Genomic DNA, 16,200 nt, shown 5'->3' with positions numbered 1-16,200 from the left:
TCCAGCGTTTTGACGGAAAGCTGCACCCGTAGCGTTTTGGAGTAAGAAGACGACGGATGCGGAAGCGAAAAAGCATAGTTTACGTTTTGAAGCGAAAGCGGTTTACTTAGCAGTGAAAAAGTTTCGTCATTATTTGTTGGGGATGCGATTTAAATTAGTGACTGATTGTATTGCTTTTAAGCAAACGTTGCAAAAATCGGAAGTGCCTCGGGAAGTGTTGTCGTGGGTAGGTATATATTACAAGACTTTACTTTGATACGGAACATCGGCCAGGAACCAGATTGAAACATGTAGATTGTTTAAGCCGTTATCCTGTGCGTGTAATGATAGTGAACGATGATGTAACAGCGAAAATATGTGAAGCGCAAAAGAAAGATGAAACTATCAAAGCTATACGAGAGATACTTGCTAGCAGGCCCTACGAATCTTATAAACTAAAAGGAGGATTAGTTTTTAAAACTATTGACGGTATTGATTTATTAGTTATACCTAAAGTGATGGAAAAGGAAATAATTAGTATTGAGCATAATAACGGACATTTCGCCACTCAGAAAACTGTTCATGGGTTGAAGCAAAAGTACTGGATACCTCATTTGGAACAAAAAGTGAAGCAAGTAATTGATAACTGCGTACGGTGCATTATGTACAATAAAAAGTTAGGGAATAAAGAAGGATATTTGCATCCCATTGAGAAAGGAGATAGACCTTTGCAAACATTGCTGTAGATCATGTCGGACCCAGGATGCAACAGGAAAACAATACAAATATATTCTCACAGTGGTGGACGGATTTTCAAAATTTGTATGGCTGTACCCCACTAAAACAACTAATGCTCAGGAAACGATTAGGAAGCTAGAAAATTGGACAGCGATTTTGGAAGTCCAGAACGTATAGTGAGTGATAGAGGAGCAGCCTTTACTTCACTAGTTTTTGCTGATTTTATAAAAGAAAATGGAATAGACCATGTAGTGTGTACCACCGGTGGCCAAGGGGAACGGTCACAGCAGAAAGAGTAAACCGAACAGTAATTGCAGCTTTAGCAAAACTTTCAGAGGAAGATTCAACGAAATGGTTCAAATGGGTTGACCAAGTCCAGCAAGCTTTGAATTCTCACTTTAATGCATCAACTAAGAAAACACCTTTTAAGGTCATGTTTGGAGTAGAAATGAGACATATTGTAACAGGGGAATTGGTGAAACTAATACAGGAGGAAATGTACGAAAGATTTAAGGAAGAACGACAGGAAATAAGATTAGAAGCGAAAGAAGCAATCGGAAGGGCTCAGTTAGAATATAAAAAGCAGTACGATAAAAAACGAAAGCCAGAGCCAGGGTATAGTGTAGGCGATCTAGTAGCGATAAAACGAACACAGTTTGTGGCAGGCAAAAAATTGGCAAGCGAATTTCTAGGGCCATACGAAATTACACAGGTGAACCGAAACGGACGTTTCAAGGTCAGGAAAGCTGCAGAATGCGAAGGGCCCAAATATCACCACAACCAGTGCAGACAAATGAAGCTGTGGACTTATACGGTCAACAATGAGGATTAGAAGCATACGATAGCGAAGAAGCAGTGAAATATAGTGCCTGGCAGGGCTGCAAATCAGGCGTCAGGAAAGGCCGATTGTTAGGTTTAATTTTTGCTAGGACGTGCCGCTGTACAAACGTACCGTAGTAAAATGTACCACAGGCAAAATAGAAAGAAACAGAAGGAGACAAGAGTGAGACAGTGACAAGCAAGCGACCAACAAAATGGGTTATAAAAGGAGGTGGAATTGGAAATAAAGGAGGAGAATTGTTTTGGCTGCAAGAAGAACAAGTGTCTGTGTTGAGCGTTTTCGATTCTTTACATATATATAAAGAATCGAAAAGTAAAAAAACGCTCAACACAGACACTTGTTCCTCTTACTTGTTCGCCCTAAGCGGTGTATTCGGAGTATTATAGTTATAGTAAGTTATAGTAATATAGTTATCGTCCATATAGTTATAGTAAGCGGTGTAGCGGAGTATTTATTCAAATATATATTTATGTACATGTTACTTTTTTTTAAATTTTTTTTAACATGTTTTTTAAACAAGCTAACATGTTTAAAAAACATTTAAAAAAATTAAAAAAACATTGGCTAACATTAAAAAAAACATTATCTTGAAGAATTGAAAAATGAACAGAGTAAATTGTCTGTTTTACTTAATAACACTGCTATCAAGCAATGTTATGAGCAGGTACCGAGCAGTAACGCCTCCATACAAAAATCGCGAAACGTAACGCTCCAATGCAATTTGGGTGATGCTTCTCCTCTCTTCTCTCTAGAATTTCATTTGTATGAGTTCTTGGAGAAGGAAAAAGGGGGGGAGATGTGGCAAGTGAATTAAATTGATGAGGAGAGGGGGGATTCAATCACCAGCAGTCACCGCCAATATCGAGAATTTGATATTTGCCGGTGGTGTTTGGGATATCGGCGTTCCGCGTGGAGCACGGATGCTAAATGAAAACGTTGTGTATATTTTCGTACAGTATCTCATTAGCTGGTATCGCGAAAGAATTGGTTTAAAATTAACAGTGGTTAAAATTTAACCAGAGTCGTTAAAAATTGCTAGAATTTGGCATCGCGAACGCTTGAGTTCATTTGTTAATTTTAACGACTGGTCCTATGCCGCCGTTAAACAAACGACTGTCAAGAGCGTATGCGATACAATTAACAGTCGTTTAATTGTACAGCTCGAATTTTTTTCCCGTGTTTGCATATATGCCATTTCGAGCAGTCGTTAACTGTTTTGACGATCGTTTATTTTAACAAGAATGAACAACAAATGAACTCGGTTAAACCAAAATGAACTTTAAACGACTGTTAAAAAGAGTTCATTTATTCGCGATGCCGGCTATTGTCACGGAACCTTACAAATGTTACTGCGCGGTTGAATCAGGAATCGCGCATCGAATCGATGGAAGAAGGGGGTTCGAACGAAGAGGGAGAAGAGGAAGCACAGAGAAACACGATACACATTCACCCATACATTCTTACAGCAGCAGGCAATTCGCGAGAACTTGAAATCGGGAGAGTATATTTCTACGCTCGCGAATGAGTGCAAGCAGGTGCGGTATGGAAGATAAAGCAAGACAGCCCAGTTTTTGTTCAAGCTAGGTCCAGAATGTTTCATTGGGCGAGGATCGGAAATGTAGTGAACGATCGAAAGCCAATGAAACGCTCTCATCGCTCTCTTATCTTGTACTGTGTTCTCCGCAGAAAGCTAATGCAATGTGTGCTAATGTGTCTCACCAAGAATCCGACATTGGGGCCCTTCTCGTTTTAAGTTCGTACGCAGAAATTTTAGCCTGACTGCTATTTGCATCGTTCATGAAGGATAATTTTCTCGAAGACCTTCGCACCTGCGCATAGTGATGTAATTCCCCTAAAGTTTGCGGCTTGGGGGACTTTTCGCCTTTTTTGTAGGTTGGAGAGATCCACGAATTTATATACCGATCGGTCCAAGTGGGCCCTTTTCGGGCTACTTTAACCGCTACACATTTTTCAAACGCGGGCAACAGGAAACATATACCCAACGAAGCCTGGCGAGCTTGATACGCTTCACGACAGTGAGGTCGCCGTACATCTCGTATAGCTCGTCATTATAGCGGCTCCTCCATTGTCCTTCCACACATACGGGGCCAAGTATCCTTCTGAGCATCTTCCTCTCGAACGCGGCTAAGAGGGTTTCGTCAGATTTGACAGTGTCCATGTCTCAGAGGCGTATGTGAGTACTAGTACTATATAGGTACTATATAGTCCCAGCTTCGTCCGTCGCGACAGGTTCTTTGAGGTGAACTGATTTTCAGGCTGTAGAATGACCGGTTGGCAGCCAGCATCCTTGCGCACAACTCAGCTTCCATGCTATTGTCGTTGCTGACCTTAGACCCCAGATAGGTGAATTGTGGGACGACTTCAAAAGTGCGTTCACCTATCTGCACGTCACGCCTACGTAGATTCTGATTATTTGTTGGCGGGCCCGCTGATGTTGCCACCATCAGTTTGGTCTTTGCCTCGTTTATCTGCAATCCGAGGCTCTCTGCCGCCTGCTCAATCCGTTGGTAGGCTTCTGCTACATAGGAGAGCCGCAGACCAATGATGTCTATATCATCAGCATATGCCAGGATCTGGGTTGACTTATAGAAGATGGTTCCCGTAGTCTCCACCCTAGAGTCGCGGATGGCCCTCTCTAGCGTCAAGTTGAATAGGAGACAGGCAAGCCCGTCCCCCTGGCGCAGACCCTTGGTGGTAGCAAAAGGTCCTGAGAGTTTTCTATCCACCCTCACCTGGCATGTGACGTTGGTCATAGTCATTCTAACTAGCCCTATCGGTTTGGCCGAGATTCCAAAAGAGCTCATAGCGTCATACAGTTTACCCTGGCTATGCTATCATATGCGGCTTTGAAGTCAATGAAAAGATGGTATGTGTCGTTTCTGTATTCAGCCATCTTCTCCAAGATCTGCCACATGGTGAAGATCTGATCAGTGGTAGATTTTCCGTTTCGGAATCCTCTTTGATAGTTTCTGACTATCTCTTCGACGTGCGGGTAAAGACGACCTTGAAGGATCATGGAAAATATTTTTTAGGCGGTATTCAGCACCTCTGTAGTTGTTGCAGTCCCACCTGTCTCCCTTCTTGTTTATGGGGTAGACGATGCCGAGATTCCAGTCACAAGGCATCGATTCGCTATCCCACACCTCAGTAACAATTAGATGAATCTCGTTTTCTAGTCATGCACCTCCATTCTTGACCAGTACTGAGCCCAGAGGACCTCTGGCTGGTTACTGACCAGATCTCCATCCTTGTTGCGATAGCAGGTTACCTTAGGTACAACGTTGTTTCGGTGACCTACTATCGCTTGGTAAAACTTTCGTGTCGGTCCGTACGCCTCTCTGGTTTGCTCAAGTTCCCGCATGTTTTGCTCTTCAAATCATGTTTATTTTAGTGGTGAACTCGTTTCTCTTCGCGTCTGAGCCGTGAATATTCCTCTGCGCATACCCGCGTTCTATGCCGTTGCTGCATTGCTCGGTATGCAGCATTCTTACGTTCGGTCACTTGTTTGCATTCATCGTCGAACCAGCCAGATTTGGTGTTGCCACGACGTGGTGGAAGTATATTTCTTGCACAGTTTATTATTTTTGTTTAGAGCGTTACACCTCTCGCTCGTAGTTTCATATCTGTTTTCTGGCAGTAGAGACTCGTCCAAAGCGGCTTTGAATTCCTGTTGGACAGTAATGTCCCTTAAAGAGTCCGTGTTGAGCCGAGGCTGCGTGTTTTCTCCCAGTGGTACGGGAGCGGACGATTCTACAACGTATAACTAAACAAACCAAGTAGTGATCGGAATCGATATTGGCTCCTCGATATGTTCTGACATTTAACAGACTCGACGGCGGCTTACTAACACGTGGTCAATCTGGTTGAGGGTTACTTCGTCCGGGTGCGCCCATGTAACATTCTGGATGTTCCTCATCGCAAATTTGGGACTTCCAGCAACCAGATTGTGCGCTGCAGCAAACTGGACCAATTAGGTCCTTCTCCTCTTCTTCATGAGGACATGTGTTCAATTTTTGTTTTTTATTGTATTGGTGTTACATACGACTGATTGAGCGTGTGTGAAACTGTCACAGATTGTTTGTAGTAGTCAGTATCAGTCAAACCGCCAGGGGCCTTGTCGATTTGAGGACTCCATGGAACATTAGTCAAGTTTATATTACAGTGTATAGAGTAGTTCCGTGAGGAGTCCCGTTGTAGTTTTTGCGAAACTTCTTTCGGATAAAACTTCTCGAGACAGGCGTAGTTCACGCCGACTCGAGCACTTATTTAAAAAAAAAAACTTCCACCCAGGGTACTTTTAGGCATACATATATGTTAATCAAAATTAACGATCCTTAAATACTAAATTTTTGCTGACTTACAGGGTTTACCAGGATAATAAACAACTGTCCACTAGTTTATAACAATAGTCGTTTTGAATAGACACCGCTTTCCACCACTTACTCACACGTCAGATGGTGTAAGCTACTCTGTCCAATTCAATAACACAATTTTCGCCTTCGATTAGCAACTGTCAGATTTGGCACAGTTTGTTTTGTTGGGAATTTTTTTGCAAGAGCCAAACATTTTCAAACACTTCTTCTTTTATTCAAGGAATATGCAGTATAAACCATATATTTCAATAAATCAAAACATTAATTTTGTTGATTACAAAAGAACCACAAGAAACCGTGCCGAATCCTACCGTTGTGCAATCGAAGGCGAAAATTGTGTAATTAAATTGGACAGAGTAGCTTACACCATCTGACGTGTGAGCAAGTGGTGGAAAGCGGTGTCTATTCAAAACGACTATTGTTATAAACTAGTGGACAGTCGTTTATTATGCTGGTAAACCCTGTATCAATAATGTTTAACCCAAGCGCATCACCTTTTGCTGGCTTATTTTGTCATTACTCGGCACCCAAATTGCCGGTGCAGCTCTTATATTGCCCCAAATTGCCGAAACGCTTGGCCTGCCTGTGCAGCTGCTGGCCTGGATGCGTTCCTATCTTGCTGGTCGCACATACTGCGTGAAGATGGGACCCCATACGTCGCGCCGTATCGATGCTTCTTCGGGAGTGCCGCAGTGGAGTAACCTTGGACCGCTGCTGTTTGTCATTTTCCTGATGACGTAACACGGTTGCTCCCTCCTGACAGCCACCTACTGTATGCAGACGACGCGAAGCTGTTCCTGCCTATCCGTGACCGGTCAGACCAACTCCGCCTTCAAGCCACTCTAAGTGCCTTCCAGTCATGGTGCTCTTTGAATGGTCTTGAATTGTGCGTCGAGAAGTGTATTGTCGTTACGTTTGCGAGAAAGCAGTGCCGCTTAGTGTATGACTATGCGTTAAATGGATCTACCATTGGGCGCAAAAGCTGTATCACGGATCTAGGAGTGCTCCTTGACGAAAAATTGAGCTTCCACGACCAGCTAGAGCACGTTGTCACTAAGGATAACCAATTGATCGGCTTACTAAAACAAATAGCACGAGACATCACTGACCCGGTCTGCATCAAGACGCTATACTGCGCTTTGGTGCGGCCAGTGCTAGAATACGCTTCGGTAGTATGGTGGCCTACAGCTGCTCGCCCCCTAGCTCGTTTAGAGTCTATCCAGCGCAAATTCACGCGGTTCGCTTGCGCTCCTGGAGTGTCCAACTGGAATATGAGGGACGCTGTGCGTTGCTTGGCATCGAGACTTTGAAGCAACGGAACTGCAACGCTCATAGGCTGTTTGTCGCGGGACTTCTTGACAATCGGATCGACTCGCCCGCGCTTCTTTCGAAGCTTAACTTGTATGTCCCGCCGAGATCGCTCCGAGCTAGATCGCTACTTGATGTGGAGGAACTCCGCACTCGCTTTGGCTCCTCTGATCCGTTTATTCGTATGTGCCGTGAGTTTAATGTTATTTGTGATCGTCATCAACCTGACATATCGCGCACCGCATTGTTAAATAGTATTCGTGTCGTGCGACCTTTTACATGTTAATTATGTTACTTAAGACTAAGCGTGACAAATGAATGACCGAAATGCGACTATGTTATAATGAATGAATGTAAATGAATTCGCTTCAAGTGGGCCACTTGCGGTCCGTTGAATTTTAATTAATAGATAACAAATAACATATAAGAAATATCTAGCACCACGCAGTTTACGCTTCTAACGGAGTTCTAGAAGGGCTAGAAGGTTGTTCCTGTGGACGAACGACCATCATGCCCCGTGACTGAGGAACCTTGAACATCCCTGTCTCCTCTGTTAGCAAAAAAATGTTAAACAACAAAAGAGTTGGATACGGCGAATCAAACTGCTCAAGTTTCGCTCCCAAGGACCTGATTGGCGGGGATTGATTTGTCCAACCTTGAAATATGCGTCATTCAAAGCGTCCTGTCTGCCTTTGCCACATTCCGGATATTCAGTGCATGGAACAGTCAATGAAATGGAATGTCAGATCGATGTGGAATAACGTTTAGCACGTGGTAAATAACAATGTTTTCTTTCGACACTGATTTGGAAAACTCTGTAATGTGAATTTGAATAAAAAACACTTCAACACTTCCATTCAAATAACATCGGGTCCCCGTAAGTTAGGCTAAAACGCGCACGGCTTCACACTGCAAAGGCTTGAACTGTACTGGCGATTTTGTATGGTAGCAAGAAAGGGAGCTCACGAGGAACACTCACTGCACTAGTGCTCGTGACACCGATATCAGCATGCCGCTACGACCCAATTGACATTTTCGAGCACGAATAATCGGGAATTCGAGTAAATTCCCTTAAACTGGAGCCTTAAACTTCCCTTAAACTGCACCAAACAAAACAATTCAAACTAAAACAATTCAGAAAAAGTCCTTTAAAATCAACTGTGATGCGGCTTTTTCGTTACCTTCTTCTAGATTTGCTAGGAAACGGTGTTTCCTTTCGTTATAGTTGGTCATGTTCCTGTTTTATATTTAAATAACACTCATTTTTTAAATAATAACATCACACAAAATTTGCTTTTGTTTTTCATCAAAAAATTATAGCTATGAATGAATAATGAGCTCGACGACATTGTCAATCGATAGAAGAAAGTCTTATTTACGAAATCACCGAATCTTTGCGCTTTCAACACACCTGATCACACACAAATCCACAATTTCAGGCGTATTGAGTACTAATCGAGCAGTTATGGGAAAACAATTTCGAGCAAATGTCATTTGGGGAGACAACCAAGCTGAGCGCGCTGACTAAAAGTGAACGCACACATCCACACTTGTGCAATTGTGTGAGTGCAGAAACTGCGTGGAAAGCAAACACGCTCTCGCCTTCGCGTAAGGGCCGTGTCTGTGCTTCATCGCATGCGATTTTATCGCACGTGCTGTCAAACGCTTTTTCGATTCATATTGCGATTATTTTATGATTTTAATAGTTTAACGTTTATTAAAAAATTGTTTGAGGTTGTCCGTTCAAAACATCACACAATTAGTTTGACAGATATCATCGGATGCGGCGTCCAAAGAAATCAATTTTTTTGATTCCGTCGTACGACGAAATCGCACGTGTGATGTTATCTGTCAAATTCCATATGTAATTTTGACAGGCCTATAAAATATCCCATAAAATCAGCGGGAAATCCTGCTATCCAATATCCTACCATCAGCGGTGTCTGCTTCTCGGACTTGAAGCACTCTGCTCTCGACTTAAAAACGCCCAATACCTTTTCATATTCCGGCTCCTTAACGGAGAGATCGATTCCCCGGCAGCCAGCCGGCAGCCCGGAGAGCCAGCATCAATTTGTTCGCTCCCTGTCGGATTCTTAGATCCAATTTCCATCTCCGTGTACCGCGTACCCGCAACAACCATAGACAGGGACACCCCATTATACGTATGTCCCTCGAGTTCAATGAAGTGTTAGATTTGTTCGATTTTAGTATGTCTACATCTACGTTCAAGGAGAAATTTCGTCTACGTCACATTTCATGTTAGCTTATAACTAGAGGTCTATTTATATATTATAAATGATCATTGTTATATATATCTTAATATAATTATAAGGTTGCCGATTAGACACGATGGTCCGTCGGTTGTGTATGAAATAAATAAATAAATAAATAAATAAAATCGCATCCGATGGAGCACAGACACGGTCTTAATTCCGCGTATTTCCCACGATCTGTCCCTGCTTCAACATGACCCTTGCCTGAAAGTCACACACTTTTCCACTCTATTTGCTAGTAGGGTAGTGTATTTTGTACAACAACTCATGTTTTACGAATTATTTTGTTAAATTACTGTAATTGTATCCTGCTAAGATTCGTGGTGTGTGAATGCTAAATTATTGGTAAAACTTTTTTGACACTTGTTTCTGGTGCAAAGGGAAAGATTTGGAAACAAAAATATGCAGTGTCTGAACGTACCTATTCCGTACCGACAATATTTGAGGCCCTCTTGGGCTTCGGTCGTGGAAGTGGGCATGACGTGGATTTAAGTGTGTAGTGTACCTCCCTTAGAAGCCTGTGTCACAAGTGCGATGTGTATTGATGAGTGTGATTTTGCATGCATTCTTCATTTACTTGCTCGTGACTCAATGCATTACTGTTTCCACTTGGAAGTGTTGCGTATGGTGGTGATACATGTTATTTATATATACAGGCGGTCCCCGAGATACGCTTTTAATGGGGACCGAGAAGAAACCGCGTATCTCGAATTTCCACGTAAGTCGAATCACGCTATTTTCAGCCAAAATATAGCTAATTTCTCATGTAATTTGGCATGTAATGAATTGTTTTAACGACCAAAGATATTAATTGGTATGATTTTGGCTGATGGTTAAATTTCGTCACCGTTTTGAATGACCTTTTTTAATTCGACCAAAAGGGGCATTATTTAGCAAATGTCAATTTGCTTAGGGAGCTGTCAAATTTAGAAGACCGCGTATCTCGGGGACTACCTGTATCTGCTTTTTCTTGATCTGGGACAACACATTTTTAGGGGAATTTGTATTTGAATTGGTAAAAAAATGTCTTGTTGTTACGCCTGGCCTGGTTTGGTGAGTAGCTGGATAGACTTTCTTAGAACTGGCTTTTGTAGGATTTATTGCACAGTTTAAAAATTAGTCTTTCTTCGGTCGATTGACTTTTGCTACTGGCCTAACTTTCTCGATGGCGCCTATTTTTACGAACAGCTGATCAGTCTTGACCGCATTTGACCCTATTTCGCGACCGCTGCCGAACTTTATCCTAATGGGCCCTATTTTTGATAATCTAGCTGTTTCGACTTTGGGATATCTTTTTGTCCTTATCTGTTTTACAGCGCCATCTGGTGCTTTCTTCGTATATTTTTCGAGCTGTCCTTGACAGCTCGTTGTTTTATAAACATTACGGCTGCTGATCTACACGAGGTAGATATCGTGCCAACAGTCTTATTTAATTCATTCTATGCATTTATAACAACAATACTTCTTTTTATGTCCTAAATTAATGATGTATGGTTTTTAGTTACGTAAATTGAATGCAAAGCAATTATTTCAACTGACACTAATACAGGTCTTCCTGGCTGTAGGGGCAATCATTTCAATCTATGTGACTTAAGAATAATATTAGGAGCTAGAAAACTTTTGGAATAGATTCTATAAATATAACTACATACATTGCTATACATATCATTACAAAATCAACGACTTACCGAGACCAAAACCTTTTATTGTATCTATTACCTACCCGTGTCACCTAAGCCGGCCTCATGGTACAGTCGTCAACTCGTACGACTTAACAACATGCCCGTCATGGGTTCAAGCCCCAACTAGACCTTGCCGCCATACGTAGGCACCGACTATTCTGCCATGGGGAGTAATCCAAAAGTCACTGAAAGCCAACCCCATAAGTGGAACAGGCAGGCCTTGACCGACAACGGTTGTTGAGCCAAAAAGAAGAAGAAGAAGAATTACCTACCCGGGTGGTAGGTGGTCATAAAGGTGAGGTTGTATTTATGGTCATAGAAACGAAGGTTAATGTAGGAAAAAGAGAAAAGAGGTAGTACTACTCAGTCCAAATTTACAAAAATGGTTTAAGTTCTTCATATATGTGTTTCACTTCGATCTCCGTGTGCGATTATCCGCATCCGCTGTCCGCTATTCCATACCTGGTTAATCAAGTCACGCTCTCATCCGACCTGTTATCGCGGACCAAAGACTTTTTCATTCGTCACCCATCATACATAAATTGTATGAAAAAATGCCTCCCGCATAACGAGTGAGTCATTGGGACGGATTAAACTCGTTGATGAGGGTTTCGCTGTATTTGACTTTTTATTGAAATTATATGGAAATAAACCATCCGCATAACGAGTGAATAGCTAGAACGAACTAAACTCGCTATGCGGCGTTCCGCTGTAGTTCGATTCCACGTTAGCTATTATGTTTACTATTTACTATTAAAGTAACGTAAAATTTTTAAAACTTTTTTTCTATATTTTATATCTCGATTGATAGTGGAAAAAGGTTACTCCATCTACACTGACTCTAAAGAATTTAGACTACGACGCATCAGGCTCGTACTATTGCGAAGTATCTACTGACACGCCGATCTTCACCAAGGCATCAAACGATGAAGTATTGCACGTCATGCGTAAGTTTCAAAAATTATGTTTTCATGTTATTTTTTTGCAAATTTTGACACTAGTAATTTTAATTTCAGTGCCACAGAAGGGACCACCAACAATTGAATTTGCAAAAAAACAGCTGTATTATGGTGATATGCTTATTGCAAATTGTACAACATCACGAGCTCGTCCATCTCCTCACATTACGTGGTTGATCAATGGCAAACCGGTAAAGAAAAAATGTTTAATTAAGTCTAGTCTACTCAAAATTGTTATAATTTCAACTTAACCGTATTGACCAATACAAAGTTTGCAATGTGACTTTTATCAACCTAAATCCATATCATAATTCGTTTCATCTACCTGCGTATTAATGTTTTCCATGTGGGTAAAATGGCATCGCGAAAGAAATGGTTTAAAATTAACAGTCATAAAAAATTAACCAGAGTCGTTAAAAATTGCTAGAATTTATATGCCGCCGTTAAACAAACGACCGTCAAGAGCGTATGCGATACAAATTAACAGTCGTTTAATTATACTGCTCGATTTTCCCCGTGTTTGCCTATATGCGATATCGAGCAGTCGTTAGCTGTTTTGACGATCGTTTATTTTAAGAGGAATGAACAACAAATGAACTCGGTTAAACCAAAATGAACTTTAAACGACTGTTGAAAAGAGTTCATTTATTCGCGATGCCTATATAATTTCAGTACACTAGGACCACCACCAGCAAACGGGAAAGTTCTTCTCAATAGTAATGAACGAGTTAAACATTGTTTGAGGGAAGCTTTTCCTATAAGTTACGTACTGTTTAGTAAAAAAGCCAACAATATGTATTTCCTATTTTCCGCTCCTATTTTCAGAAAAAAAACTGAGTTCCTTTAGGTTTCAGTCATATTCACAGCGTGACAATTAGTTGAATCAAAACTGTTCAAGATGAATTGTGTTCGTCAAATCTTGTGTTGCATGATAGCTCACCATGTTTCATTGAAAATTATGATACTTCAAACAACAACAAAATGCATTTTGCTTACAACTGGTTTCGTGTCCAGTGAGATAAGCACCATTCAATTAGGGTACAGAGGATATAAAAAGTTATTTCTTGAGGCGCTGATTCCAGAAGGCTTCAAGTTTTTTAGTGAGTTGTGCACCACGTCATAGAAGAGCAGATATTACAGTTTTTACGAGTTTTGTGGTTTTGACATTGTCAAAATTTAATTCGTTCGAGTTGCCAAATAGCCAGCTCGTTCTTTATAGCTGATTTGGGGCTGTTTAACGAAAACTCGTTCCGATGTCGTACTTTGTGGCTGATTATCCCCAGCTGTCAATTCGGCATAGTCAGACGTGTTTACGTATAGCTCCGTGATTATTTTCCGTATTTCGGTTATTCTAATAAACAATCAGTTTTCTCCAGGTACAAAAGTTGTGTAGTGAGCTTGCCCACAACGTATTATACGTAAACTTTTAGCAATTGCGTTAGTTTTTCTTCAATTGCTCGTCGGTCGCATCACCCGCGTAGTGCGTCTATTAACCGGTCAATGACCTGTGAATTATTTTAAAAAAATGGAGCAAACTTGCAATTCTTGCGCAACCGAGACCTGATTAGCTGTTATATTTGCAATTCACCGTTCCACATCCGCTGTTCGCGCATTCATGAGGATGCACTAAAGCTAACCAACGAATATCAACAACTCCACTGGTGCTGCCTAGCGTGCAACAATGTGATTATTAATCCTCGCACTAAATAAATCAAACAAGCTTTGGCCCAGTCGAGCATACAAACAACAATGGATGCCGTCGCCAATAGTCTCAAATCTGCACTTGAACCTCTAGCAAAAGAAATTCATACTGCAGCTTAATGAATCGCAGAAGAGAACACCACTGAGCAGTCACCCTCCTGCCAAATTGCGCAGAGTTTTACCAGCGAAGAGATTATTTCCGAGTTGGTCAGTGCTACAAACACTTCACCTGCTATCTCGCTTGTCGCCAAAAGAACAACAAACATCGATAACAACAATATCAAAAAATACATAGCCGCACCGTCACTTGCTGAGCACAATAATATTAACCTCACAAATAACCTCACTTCTCGCCCGCCAATTGCTATTTATTGCACGGATAACGATTCTCCAAGCCTTCCAAGCCTTCCATTGCTCCTGGCACTTCCTGTGAACTAGTCGTGGAATCTGTGAAACGACGGCTTCTCACAATCGACGTCATCGCATTTAGCTTGATGGGCAAAAATTTCGACACCACTTTGGCTAGACCGATGTCATTTTAAGATTTGCATCCCGGCTAATCTTCGTGAAACTGCGTTATCGTCTTCAGTTTGGCCTTCTAATCTACGTGTACGTGAATTTATACTACGTGATAACCGTCCAGCCTCTTCCCATCCTTTGGCTTGTCTCACACCGATGAATGCACATGAAACCCCACTTCAAAGCATCAATGCAGTGCCTATCGATAATATTCCGAAACCGGCAGAGCAAACCGTCAATGAAAAGCCAAATAGTTTGTCACCTTGTAATGTGCAACCAATAGTGCATGATATGGAGCATTCACATATCCCAGCTGATCGTACGGCTCAAAACAATGACGTTCATCACGAACACAGCTCATCAAGCTTACGCACACAAGAAGAATCAGCCAGTTGTTACTCGCACACTAACACTTCATGTAATGACCACGCACGCACTAACACAGCAACTCACTTGAAAATGTTTTCAGTTCGCGATATTAAAAACATTGCACACGCCAAACCGACTGACACTGCCTTGAAACCATGCGATATACATTTTCACTACCAAAATGTTAGAGGACTACGTACCAAACTCACAGAATTCGGATTGAACACATTGGACGCCCAATATCAGATAATAATACTCACTGAAACCTGGCTTGACAATTCAATTCCATCATCGCTACTGTTTGAACCGGGCTATTCGGTGTATAGATGTGATCGTAGCTTGTCTAACAGTACCCGTCCGGCAAAATGAGTGTATTTTTTGAGTGTTTTGAGTACCGCCATCCGTTAAAAGTTACTTTAAGAGGAATGAGTTACACCCTCGCGCGAGCTCTCCCCCTCCCCAACCGGAACGCACGGTGCGCTCAGAAGTTCTCAATGTGTTTGTGTTCTTTCGAGCCATGCTACCACAACATCAAAAGATTGTTAATTATTTCGTTTGTCGCTTTCTTTCATGCATTGCCACGGTCGCAAGTACGCACTCATTCTAACAACAAACACAAACACGGTCATTTTTGGTAACATTAAACACTTTATTGAAACATAAATTACACTTTCACAACACATTTAGAATCCTTCATACTTACTAATGGCGTCGTACTGTAAAGTACCGGGTCGTGCCAGGCTGCGGGAAACTTGTCGACAATCTGCGTTGCCTCTGTTCAGCAAATTCTTACCTGTCGTTGCCCGCACCGCATGTGCCTCTGCGCACACTGTTTGTTCACATCACACTTCACCAAAACACACCAGCGCAAGAGACTTTGTACGAAATGCGCACCAACGCACAAACACTTCGCGCGGGACTTAAAACAAAACGCGCAAAACCATTTCCGACAAAGCGTCGCGCTGTACTGGTGGTTTTGTACGCGTAGGAGGGGGAACACACGGAGCGATGGTTAGATGCTGTCGTGTAAGCGAGACAACACGATGTGACGAGCAGCTCAAAGTTATTGAGCTCGCTGAAAGAAGACACACACATTCACAGACGGCTCGTCAAAGCACGGTATTTGTATTGGTGTTAGTGAAGCGCGCGTGTAAAACAGAATGCGAACTCTCATCGCAGCGCGTTTCTCCTTGCTTCCTCAAGCTTCCTCATTCCCCTAGGTCTGATTAACTCAAAATTTGGGGTCTCATTGTTTGCGTGGTCCTGTCCGGCAAAATGAGTGTATTTTTTGAGTGATTTGAGTGAAGCTAGCGAAATACAGTCCACGCAAACAATGAGAGCCGAAATTGTGAGTGATTCATGCCGAGGGGTATGAGGAAGCTTGAGGAAGCAAGGAGAAACGCGCTGCGATAAGAGTTCTCATTCTGTTTTACACGC

At 42.0% G+C, this 16,200-nt stretch overlaps 1 protein-coding gene across 1 annotated transcript in view; it reads left to right on the top strand.

Annotated features, from left to right (window-relative positions):
* The first annotated feature begins 10,556 nt into the window (after positions 1 to 10,556).
* Positions 10,557 to 16,200, top strand: part of LOC121597266 — a 98,449-nt gene continuing 92,805 nt past the window's right edge. The window contains exons 1-3 of the mRNA XM_041922904.1: positions 10,557 to 10,586; positions 12,027 to 12,162; positions 12,232 to 12,365. Of these exons, the coding sequence (XP_041778838.1) occupies positions 10,557 to 10,586; positions 12,027 to 12,162; positions 12,232 to 12,365 (300 nt within the window). The remainder of the gene's footprint in view (positions 10,587 to 12,026; positions 12,163 to 12,231; positions 12,366 to 16,200) is intronic.

The sequence above is a fragment of the Anopheles merus genome, chromosome X (genome assembly GCF_017562075.2).
Source record: "Anopheles merus strain MAF chromosome X, AmerM5.1, whole genome shotgun sequence".
NCBI classification, from domain to species: domain Eukaryota; kingdom Metazoa; phylum Arthropoda; class Insecta; order Diptera; family Culicidae; genus Anopheles; species Anopheles merus.
This window is presented reverse-complemented; position numbering and strand designations above follow the sequence as displayed.